At 42.1% G+C, this 12,209-nt stretch overlaps 1 protein-coding gene across 1 annotated transcript in view; it reads left to right on the top strand.

The window, feature by feature from the left end:
* Positions 1 to 3,979: 3,979 nt before the first annotated feature.
* smyd3 (SET and MYND domain containing 3) overlaps positions 3,980 to 12,209 on the top strand; it is a 40,645-nt gene continuing 32,415 nt past the window's right edge. Inside the window, exons 1-3 of the mRNA XM_083791729.1 lie at positions 3,980 to 4,151; positions 10,955 to 11,018; positions 11,110 to 11,217. Coding sequence (XP_083647855.1) covers positions 3,982 to 4,151; positions 10,955 to 11,018; positions 11,110 to 11,217 — 342 coding nt within the window. The 5' untranslated portion in view covers positions 3,980 to 3,981. The remainder of the gene's footprint in view (positions 4,152 to 10,954; positions 11,019 to 11,109; positions 11,218 to 12,209) is intronic.

Genomic DNA, 12,209 nt, shown 5'->3' with positions numbered 1-12,209 from the left:
GAAATGTCTATTTGTATGTCTCTAAATGTTTGTATGTCTTTAAATGTTTTGATGAATTGAACAATGTGGACCCTGTTGTAAACAAGTGTAATGCTTAATTGGGTCGTCCACTCACAGTTGACAGTCTTTGTATTGAGTTTGTGCTTAAAATGTACTGTAAATTCTACAAACTGTTAATAAAGATTTCAATCAATCAATCAATCAATCAAAGCTCTCAGCCTATCCACAAGGAAGAGAAGTGCACCAAAGCATTATGGGAATTGTAGTCCAGGAAGGAAATGAGCCCAGTGTTGCAAAAAAGGTGGAGTGTCCCTTTAATACAATACAAAATACAATTCAGCTGTGGAGGAGGACAACAATGAAGCATGGGAATCAAACTGGTGAGCTTCAATTGTATTGGCTTTTATCGATGTGGGTCTCGACACATCATCACGCAGCACATTTTCATTTTCAGGAAGTAATTAAAAAAAGAAAAATGACTTTTGATATAAAAACACAAAAACACTACACAGTAAAATGTTTTTTTGTTAAAACTAAAAGTTTTTTGTTTAAAGGTTTAATCACTATTCTAATCATTGCCATAGACAGAGTGTTTGTTCAATTGCAGGGCTCTCCTGGTCTCTCCAGCTCTTTAATAAACATTTTCAGGTGACAGTATTTCAGTCAATCAGGAGAAAATTCTAATTTATCAACTTATTTTTTTATAGTGTTCCAGTTCCAATTTTGTCTGCTCATTTATTTGTGTCATCACTTGAAATGAAATATTGACTGTTAAAGGGCTTCGTTTAATTTGTTAATTTGAGGTGAATTGTCATTATTTAGGCTAACAGAAATATGCTAGTAAGAGCTAAAAGTAAATAAAATAAATAAAAAAGATAAGCACTGATCTATTCCTTTCCCATTGGTTGGTTGTCCTTTAATATTCTGTTCTCTTAACCTTCCATTAAACTCATTTCTGATTCTGACAAATTGGGGGGTATACACCTTAGAGTAGGCTATATAACTCTATGGTATACACACACTCAAAACCATGCAAAACATTTGTTTTCATGATCTTTTGACGACAAAAAATGAAAATCCGACCCGTCTGAACTGAGTGGTACTGTACTGTACTGTACAGGCCCTTCTCCCTGGCCTGTGTGTGTGTGCGAGTGAGAGACGTGTGCGCCGTGTATGCACATCATGTGAGCGAGCGAGCGAGAGAAAGAGAGAGAGAGAGAGATATAGACAGACACGCGTGCGTTCGTGTGTGTGTGTACGAGAGGAATCTGTGGGCGAGAGACACTGAATTAATACTAGAGAGAGAGGTATCTGTGGGCGAGAGACACTGAATTAATACTAGAGAGAGAGGAATCTGTGGGCGAGAGACACTGAATTAATACTAGAGAGAGAGGTATCTGTGGGCGAGAGACACTGAATTAATACTAGAGAGAGAGAGGGGTATCTGTGGGCGAGAGACATTGAATTAATACTATAGAGAGAGAGAGGTATCTGTGGGTGAGAGACACTGAATTAATACTAGAGAGAGAGGTATCTGTGGGCACAGAACATGTCCCTCTCCACGCAGACAGAGAGCAGACACAGAACATGTTCCAACTCCAGACCCAAGGACATTTGTTTGATTTAAACATAATGTGCTACGAAATATAGCTTCCAATAACGTAGTTATTTATTTTTGCGTGGAGGAGGCAACAATGTACAACCCAGATTCGGCACAAACAAGGGACTAAATTATTGTCTCCACCAGGCCGAAGGCATGTGGGGAGAGTATGTTTTGCACTCCGTCCGTCCGTCCGTCCGTCCGTCCGTCCGTGTGTGTGTGTGTGTGTGTGTGTGTGTGTGTGTGTGTGTGTGTGTGTGTGTGTGTGTGTGTGTGTGCGTGTGTCCGTCCGTCCGTTAGTAGCTAATCTCGGCCACCGTTAACCCGGTCGATGCCAAATTTTGCACACACACTCCCTGGATGCCAACGATGAACCTCTGCCCCAAACTTTCCAGAACGGCCTGTTATAGCGCCACCAGGAGGCCGCTTTGTGCAAAACAACTTTTTGCACAGTACACCTACAGATTTTGTCCAAACATCACGCAAATTGGTACACAGTCTCTCTACAGCCATTCAACGAAACCGGTCTTTCAGATTTCTCAGACTCCATCCTGATTGGTTAAGATTGGCTTCCAAAGTTCACAGGAGTGCTCAGTTTCAAACAAAATGCTGCAAATCATGAACACATCGCGTGATTTCCTTGAAATTGTGCACCCACATTCCCACTAGGCCGAGGACGAAATGCCACATGAACAATTTCAACTCAGCCTCAAGGTGGCGCTATAACTGGCCGAAAAGTGTTTTTACCTCTAACTGCACAAATCTGTGGATCACTTTGTATGCCAACTCCCTAGAGGCCAAGGAAAAACCCTTGTCTGGAATTTTTCACATCTGCTCTTTATAGCGCCACCAGGAGGCCCACATATGTAAAACACATTTTCTATTATTACTCCTTCAGATTTTATCCAAATGTCACGCAAATCGGTACACATGATCTCCATAGTCATGTGATCAACACAGGTTTGTTTGATTTCTCATATTCCATCCTGATTGGCCACGATTGGCTCCTACAGTTTTCAGGAGTAGCAAATGGCCACAACTCGGCAGCGTCCGATTGCGATGAAACTGTGCACGCATATTCCCACTAGGCTGAGGAAGAATCCTGGTGGAGACCTGTGCCGATTGGCACTTTATCTAGTTTTCGCTCCTATGCCACCAAAATGTGGAACGCCCTACCAACAGTCATTAAGACATGTGAATCCCTTGACTCCTTATATATCTTATATATCTATATAGACGGCTGCAATTCAAAACTGGCCCCCGTAAAATCTGAATCCCCCCCAACGTATATGTTTCTTTTCCCTTTTTACTTCTTTATGATGAATTCCTGTTCTGTTCTTTAACTATAGAAGTGTCTATTTGTACGTCTCTGAATGTTTTGATGAATTGAAAATGGTGGACCCTGTTGTAAACAAGTGTAATGCTTAATTGGGTCGTCCACTCACAGTTAACAGTCTTTGTATTGAGTTTGTGCTTGAAATGTACTGTAATTCTGCAAACTGTTAATAAATATTTCAATCAATCAATCAAAATGTGTCCATATCGCCCCGAACGGCCAACAAAAGAGTGAGTGAAGGCGCGCACTGAGGCCTGATTTATTCTTTGTCGTACCAAGAGGTGCATGCATAGTCGAAGAAACCTTGTAATAATTAGTTTAGCCGAAACTGGCCCCGTAAAATCTGACGGGGGCCAATGTGCTGCTCTAAATGCAACACACTCTTTTAACTTGATTTTAAAATTAATCTTTAAAATCAAGTTAATAAAAGAACACCTTATGATTGTAAACCATACTGCAGTAACCCTGGGAAAAATAATTATTCAAATGTATAATTTGTTGAAAGTGATTGTTTTGCTATGTTTTTCTATGTTTTTTATTTCTCCTATGTTTTTTATTTTCTTATTTTATATTTTCTTGTACTATGTTTTATTTTGAGTTAGTGTTTGTAAACAATTGTAAGTATTGCCTTTGTTAAATGTTAAATGTTTGTCTGTGTCGGACCCCAGGAAGACTAGCTTTTGTCAAGGCAAAAGCTAATGGGGATCCTTATAACAATAAACATTGGAGCTATGGACCTTAGAGCCTGGTAAAACCACTCCCCCTGCTGGACACATTGAGGGGTTTACCTTACCCCAGGCTACTATGGACCAGAGCTAGGGCAGTTTGTGACGTCATGACGCTGATCGGACGTCCGACGCGGAAGTAAACAGTGGATTTCGCGTGCATGCATCCCTCTATCTATGTATGCCATAGAGTTATAATAATAATAACTCTATGATGTATGCGTATGCGTGCATCACTCACATTGGAGGTCCATTCTAGAGCTTTAGGACCACCACACGGACCACCAGGACCATTCTAGAGCTTTAGGACCACCAGGACCATGTCTTGTAGATCTAAAGTAGAACGTTTCTCTAGTCCGGGAGCGAAAGGGAACGGACTGCGGGCGACGAGGCGAATCGCAGCGGGAGAGCTGCTCTACGCCGCCGAACCGCTCGCCAGCTGTGTGTCCAACAGGCTGGCCAAGCATGTCTGTCACCACTGCTTCACACGGTGAGACAGGCTGTGGGGCTGTCTGTCTGTCTGTCTGTCTGCCTGCCTGCCTGCCTGCCTGCCTGTCTGTCTGTAAGACTGTCTGTCTGTGTAACTGTTATTTCTTCAAGTAACGAGGCAGCTGCACACGTTTGATATCACTTTTATTGATTGATTGATTGAAATATTTATTAACAGTTTGCAGAACAGGGTCCACCATGTTCAATTCATCAAAACATTTAGAGACGTACAAATAGACACTTCTATATAGTCAAAGAACAGAACAGGAATTCATCATAAAGGGAAAATAAACTTATACAGTGGGGGGAAAAGGGTGGGGGGGGGGGGGCGGTGGGGGGATTCAGATTTTACGGGGGCCAGTTTCGAATTGCAGCCGTCCGTAGGTGCCCTTTGAGAGCGGTTTTGAAGGAGTCAAGGGATTCACATGTCTTAATGACTGTTGGTAGGGCGTTCCACATTTTGGTGGCATATAGAGCGAAAATAATTTAGTCTGTTAGGACAAACATCCTGTCTGTCTCTGTCTGTCTCAGACAACACTATGCTGTCTGTGTCTCAGACAACAGATTGATTGATTGATTGATTTATTAACAGTTTGCAGAATTACAGTACATTTCAAGTACAACTCAATACTAAAAAACTGTTAACTGTGAGTGGACAGCACCATATAGCATTACACTTGTTTACAAGAGGGTCCACCTTGTTCAATTCATCAAAAGTTTAGTTTAGTTTATTTATTTACTTTGGTCATTAAAACAACTCAATACAGTGCCTGCTTTTTTTTGCAAAAGAAACATTGACCAAAAAGGTGTAGGCTGAAGCCTAAGCTTATAGTGCCTACCCTTCTAACAAATAAATGGCTTTCATAGGTAAAATAATACAACAAAGCAAACAGCAGAAGGGAAAAAAACAAGAAAACAAAACAAACAAACATAACATAAAACAAAAACAAAGACAGACAGGACAATACAGTTAACAGCAACAAGACAAAAAAGAACAAAAACAACAAAACAAAACACAAAACGAGAAAACAAAACATCATATCAATGTTCTATATGTATCTACTATTTTTGATCTATACAATTTATTTATTTTATTCATTGTACTACAGTTTTTTAGTTCATCATCTAATCCATTCCACAGCTTGACCCCTCTGACCGATATGCACCTCTCTTTGATGTTTGTTCTAGTATTTATTTGTTTGAAAATGGAAGTGCCTCTTAGACTGTAGCGGCTCTCTCTAGGCCAGAACAGCTCTTGGATACAGCTCGGGAGCAGGTGATTGTGTGCCTTATACATTGTTATTGCGGTATTTAGATCTACTATATCTTGGAGTTTTAGGGTGTTTAATTGAATGAATAATGGGTTGGTTGGTGCGTAATAATCAGATTGCGTGACAATTCTTCTTTTTAAGTAGAAATATTGGCTGGATAGTTGTTTTGTAGTAATTGATGTATGGGAGTACGAGGGAGCAATACAGCATATATAGTGAGTTCTGGTTTAGAATAGGTTTAGCTTTATACATTATAGAAATGGTTTTAGATTTTGTCCTTAGATTATTTATATGCGGTTTCCAATTAAGTTTACTGTCAATAATTAAACCTAAGAATTTATTCTCAAACACTCACTTGTTTATCATAATTTTAGCCTCTCTGTTAATTGATCTATTACTGAAAATCATGAATTTAGTTTTATTTAAATTTAGTGACAGTTTATTAATGTCGAACCATTTCTTTAATATTGTAAGCTAATTTTGAACTGTAACCAAGAGCTGATCTAGGTGTTTTCCTGAGCAGCACAGACTAGTGTCGTCAGCAAACAAGACGCAGCTCATTTGTTCCAATACATCGCAGACGTCATTTATGTACATAATAAATAGCTTTGGACCCAATACAGAGCCCTGTGGGACTCCATATGTGATTTTTTTGCTCTTCAGAATCTACAAAACATTAAGAGACGTACTATAACAAAATACATACATAAATGGATGCACCTGGGACGTATCCTCAGTGATGTATCCCAAGGTCATCGGGGTTTCGGGTCTCGCAACATCATACCCCTCACTCAGGTGACCCAGCCGGGAGTGATCAAGTCTGGACTTACGTCCCAGTAGCTACCCTCGATAAGTCCCATTAGGGAAAAACCAGGGCCACACAATCCGTTCCTCCTGAACTACTCTGCCGGGACGGGGAGGTACCATTCTGGCACATGGAAGGACTAGGCTCTGTGGGTTGACACCTGTCCGGGCCCCTCATACCAGGTCTACTCCTGCTCTCACCAGGTCAGGCCCTGTGCGTTGCACCAGACTCCCAGCACCAGGCACTTTATTCAGGAATGGTGGATTCTCAAGCTGCAACGGTTCCGCAGGCTCCACCTTGCCCTTGGTGGTGCCGCAGGCTCCGCTTGAGGCTTGAATGGCCCTCCTAAAGGCCTCACCGTGGGTTTGTTGGGCTTCTTCCTCACGGAAGACACGTACGAATATACTTAGCCGCAATTTGCAACTCTAGATTATTTCTTATAATGGGATGAATGTAGAGTTGCAATACCCTCCATTGACTCCCCACTCATCCAATTTGCGTTTGCGATCTGCTTGTATTAAACAACGTTAAACTCATTGCAGCTCTAGGCCAAGCTTGAGTTATCCTCTTTCAATCTGCCGAGCTTTTGTGTCTTAAAAATCCACTGTAGACATGTTGTTATGAGATACTTTGTTGTTGTTTTCGACTTTTCGTTGTTATGAGTGGTTGTGCACCACTGACATAGAAACATGGGTTTTTCAGAAAAATGTTTTGATTTAGAAGCCTTTTTTTATCGACCTCAGTCGAAAATAATAATAATAGGTAGGTCTTTAGTCCTCTCTTGAAGCAGTTGATTGACTGTGGCGCTCTCAGTTGTGCGGGGAGAGCATTCCACAGATCAGGGGCAGCTATGCAGAAGGCCCTGTCACCCATGGTGAGCAGGTTGTCCTGTGCAGAAGGCCCTGTCTGTCACCCATGGTATGCAGGTTGTCCTGTGCAGAAGGCCCTGTCTGTCACCCATGGTATGCAGGTTGGCCTGTGCAGAAGGCCCTGTCTGTCACCCATGGTGAGCAGGTTGTCCTGTGCAGAAGGCCCTTCTGTCACCCATGGTATGCAGGTTGTCCTGTGCAGAAGGCCCTTCTGTCACCCATGGTATGCAGGTTGTCCTGTGCAGAAGGCCCTGTCTGTCACCCCATGGTATGCAGGTTGTCCTGTGCAGAAGGCCCTGTCTGTCACCCATGGTATGCAGGTTGGCCTGTGCAGAAGGCCCTGTCTGTCACCCATGGTATGCAGGTTGTCCTGTGCAGAAGGCCCTGTCTGTCACCCATGGTGAGCAGGTTGTCCTGTGCAGAAGGCCCTGTCTGTCACCCCATGGTATGCAGGTTGGCCTGTGCAGAAGGCCCTGTCTGTCACCCATGGTATGCAGGTTGTCCTGTGCAGAAGGCCCTGTCTGTCACCCATGGTATGCAGGTTGTCCTGTGCAGAAGGCCCTGTCTGTCACCCATGGTGTGCAGGTTGTCCTGTGCAGAAGGCCCTGTCTGTCACCCATGGTATGCAGGTTGGCCTGTGCAGAAGGCCCTGTCACCCATGGTATACAGGTTGGCCTGTGCAGAAGGCCCTGTCTGTCACCCATGGTGTGCAGGTTGGCCTGTGCAGAAGGTCCTGTCTGTCACCCCATGGTGTGCAGGTTGGCCTGCACACGCTAAAATATAGGCTAATAAGTAAGGCTGCATGATATATCGAACATGTACCTTCATCAGAGTGGCGAATATAAGTATAAATCAAGTTGAGCAAAGCCACTCTTCTCTGCCCCTCTCTCTAACAGACACAGTTAACGATCGCTTGTTAAGTGCCTGCCAGACAGACAATCAAATGAAATGAAGGCAGGTAGAGTAGAGTGTAGACTAGACATGTTCTCTTTATATCAAGTACTTCATACCAGCCCCTTATGAAACTACTTCTCCCCAAATCCAAATGGATGTCAATTTCCATCCTGAATGGCAGTAACTAGCATACAATGAGAACTGAGAAGATCTCCACAAAGGTTTACTCATCAAAACTGATTATAAAACTAACCATCAAAGCATGCACTCAACATATAATGGTTACATAACCATGGCCATGACCATGACCATGGCATGTGCATAATATAAAATCTTATACGTTTTATCTGATATTGATTAATATGGGGGGTGGGTTCAATTAATCGATTATTAATCGGCAGAGCTGTCGACTATTGTCAACATATTCCCCAATTTACACTGAGATTATGGGGTGAATGAATGTGGCCAGACCCATCTTCTCTTTCTGTCATAGTGACATAATATTGTCCTGCATCAGATCATGTCCAAATCAGGTTCTCCAATCTCTAGTAGCCTCTTCAGTTTTTTGAAGATACTCCCTTACGGAGCTATGTGTGTGGCTGGCTGGGTTGAGTATATACTCTAAGCCTTAGAGTATATACTCGACTTAGAGTATATACTCTGAGATATATACTCAGTATAGTATTATACTCAGAGTATATACTTAGAGTATAATATACTCTTAAGAGCTTCAGCTCATGCTGTGAAACTCCCCAGAGATCTCTCTGCACTTCAGATTCATATTTCCACCACCAGGTGGCAGCATGTCTCTTTGGTCGTTTCAGCCTCACTGTGCTGCATAGCAGGTGAAATCATACATCTATGGGTGAAAAATATATTATTGTGAAAGATATCCCCCAAATGTAAATGATTAAGTTATTTTAATAATTATTATAAATGTGCATACTATTTGCAAAAAAACCTTTTTTGTACATAATTTCCTCTGATAAGTCCTAGTAGTAAAAAGTAGTAGTAAGGTTGAAATCTCTTTTCTGCAAGTAGAAATGAAAGTGGTAGTTATTGACCTGGTTGGTCTGTCTGTTAACCCATTTTGGACTGAGGTCGATAAAAAAGGCTTCTAAATCCTAAACATTTTCTGAAAACCCATGTTTCTATGTCAGTGGTGCTCAACCTTTTCCATGTCAAGGACCCCCAGAATTATCTCTATTGAGCCACGGACCCCCATCTCAAAATATGTAGTTCCAGGGACCCCCAGAAGCAAATATTTTAGTTAAAAATGTTCGCTCTGCCTCCCCCTGGCCAGCCGGGGCGCCTGATGGAGGGGAAAGGAACTGGTTGGAATAACGTGTTCCTTCCACACGCTACGTCCAACCAGGGAAACTCCCCCCTGCCAGCCGTCAGGTGTAAAGGAGCAACTTGGACACTCAGGCATGAAGGAAGCATGAGTTCAAGTCTGTTGCTCTCCCCTTGTCCCCCATATATGGGGACTAGGTTGGTGGAGGGTGTGTAGAGCCCAGGATCACATTAGATCATTGACACAGGGGTGAAAAATGGGTTACAAAATCGTGGGATAAAAAATATATAAAAAAATAAAAATAAATGTTAGCTCTGAAATATTCAATGATTTGCGCCACATTTTCACGATTTCTCAAAAATAGCAGACCTACAAGCTCGTGGCGCGCCACTCGGTGGCGCTCTATGAGCTTGTAGATCTGCTATTTTTCAACAGCTAAACAGAAGACATATAAATATGAAATAAATGCTTAAACATGTAGCTAGGTGTAATGTTAGAGTCCACAGAAGTGAACCTTTCAAGCCTGTTTTCTCAACTTGCTGTTTCTCTGCAAGACATTACTCTATAAGCCGTATCTCCAAAACTGGTGGGCCAAACTGAACAACCAATATGTCAATTTGAAGCTATGATTCCCTGCTTTAAGAAGAAAAACTTCAAATGGCAGTCTCTCAGTCAAATTTTGTCACGAATGTCCTGACAGTATTCTGAAAAACCCTATGTTTCTATGTCAGTGGTTCTTTCAAACTATTTCATGTCAAGGACCCCCAAGATTATCTGTATTTGGCCGCCGAGCCCCATCTGAATATATTTTGTTCCAGGGACCCCCCAGAAGCAAATATTTTAGTTAAAAGAAATAGCAGACCTACAAGTTTGGGTATGAGCTTGTAGATCTGCTATTTTTCAAAGTACTTAATGCTTAAAACACCAAAAGGGGTTCCCAGTGATGTAAACAGGTTTTCAATGTAATGAGTCCCAGGATGCAGGGATGGTCTTTTAGATCAGTGATGTAAACATGTTGTCAATGTATTGAGTCCCAGGATGCAGGGATGGTCTTTTAGATCAGTGATGTAAACATGTTGTCAATGTATTGAGTCCCAGGATGCAGGGATGGTCTTTTAGAAATGAGTCCCAGGATGCAGGGATGGTCTTTTAGAAATGAGTCCCAGGATGCAGGGATGTTCTTTTAGAAATGAGTCCCAGGATGCAGGGATGGTCTTTTTGAAATGAGTCCCAGGATGCAGGGATGGTCTTTTAGAAATGAGTCCCAGGATGCAGGGATGGTCTTTTAGAAATGAGTCCCAGGATGCAGGGATGGTCTTTTAGAAATGAGTCCCAGGATGCAGGGATGTTCTTTTAGAAATGAGTCCCAGGGACATTTTATGAGTCCCACTTCAACCACGTTAGGAGTCATATTTTGTTTTGCCATTTATGTTTTACAAATTGCAGCATTTAACTCCAATTTCATAATTTATGGTTATAATGTGGTTATATTCATGTAGAAAACAGAAGAAGAAATGATTATTATAAATAAAACTAGCAAAATAATATGATATTTTTACTGTACATGCTGAGTACAGTAGTGCATCCAGGTCGTTGTTTTACTACGTCCCTTAACTATAAACTGCGTTTTGGGTTAGAACATTTCTGATGAGTTCTGGTGTCTTCCTTCAGGCGAGACTCCCTGCTGAGATGTTCTCAGTGCAAGATGGCCTACTACTGCAACACTGCCTGTCAGGTACACTGTGTGTGTGTGTGTGTGTGTGTGTGTGTGTGTGTGTGTGTGTGCGCCTGCCTGCGTGCGCTAAACCATTCTCCTATCTCTTCAGAAACAGGCCTGGTCTGCCCATAAGAGAGAGTGTAAGTGTCTGCGGAGCCTTTTACCCAGGATCCCCAGTGACTCCGTCCGCCTCGCTGCTAGGATCATCTTTAATACGGTACGTCTATCTGCTAGGATCACCTTTAATGTGGTACGTCTATCTGCTAGGATCACCTTTAATATGGTACGTCTATCTGCTAGGATCACCTTTAATATGGTACGTCTATCTGCTAGGATCACCTTTAATGTGGTACGTCTATCTGCTAGGATCACCTTTAATGTGGTACGTCTATCTGCTAGGATCACCTTTAATATGGTACGTCTATCTGCTAGGATCAACTTAAATATGGTACGTCTAGCTGCTAGGATCACCTTTAATATGGTACGTCTATCTGCTAGGATCACCTTTAATATGGTACGTCTATCTGCTAGGATCACCTTTAATGTGGTACGTCTATCTGCTAGGATCACCTTTAATATGGTACGTCTATCTGCTAGGATCACCTTTAATGTGGTACGTCTATCTGCTAGGATCACCTTTAATATGGTACGTCTAGCTGCTAGGATCACCTTTAATATGGTACGTCTATCTGCTAGGATCACCTTTAATATGGTACGTCTATCTGCTAGGATCACCTTTAATGTGGTACGTCTAGCTGCTAGGATCATCTTTAATATGGTACGTCTATCTGCTAGGATCACCTTTAATGTGGTACGTCTATCTGCTAGGATCACCTTTAATATGGTACGTCTAGCTGCTAGGATCACCTTTAATATGGTACGTCTATCTGCTAGGATCATCTTTAATATGGTACGTCTATCTGCTAGGATCACCTTTAATACGGTACGTCTAGCTGCTAGGATCACCTTTAATACGGTACGTCTAGCTGCTAGGATCACCTTTAATATGGTACGTCTATCTGCTAGGATCACCTTTAATATGGTACGTCTAGCTGCTAGGATCACCTTTAATATGGTACGTCTATCTGCTAGGATCACCTTTAATATGGTACGTCTAGCTGCTAGGATCACCTTTAATACGGTACGTCTATCTGCTAGGATCACCTTTAATGTGGTACGTCTATCTGCTAGGATCACCTTTAATATGGT

This window comes from Protomyctophum parallelum, assembly GCF_964188405.1.
Source record: "Protomyctophum parallelum genome assembly, chromosome: 2".
Taxonomy (NCBI): Eukaryota; Metazoa; Chordata; class Actinopteri; order Myctophiformes; family Myctophidae; genus Protomyctophum; species Protomyctophum parallelum.
The sequence above is the reverse complement of the archived record's forward strand: the minus strand, read 5'-3'. Positions and strand labels throughout refer to the sequence as shown.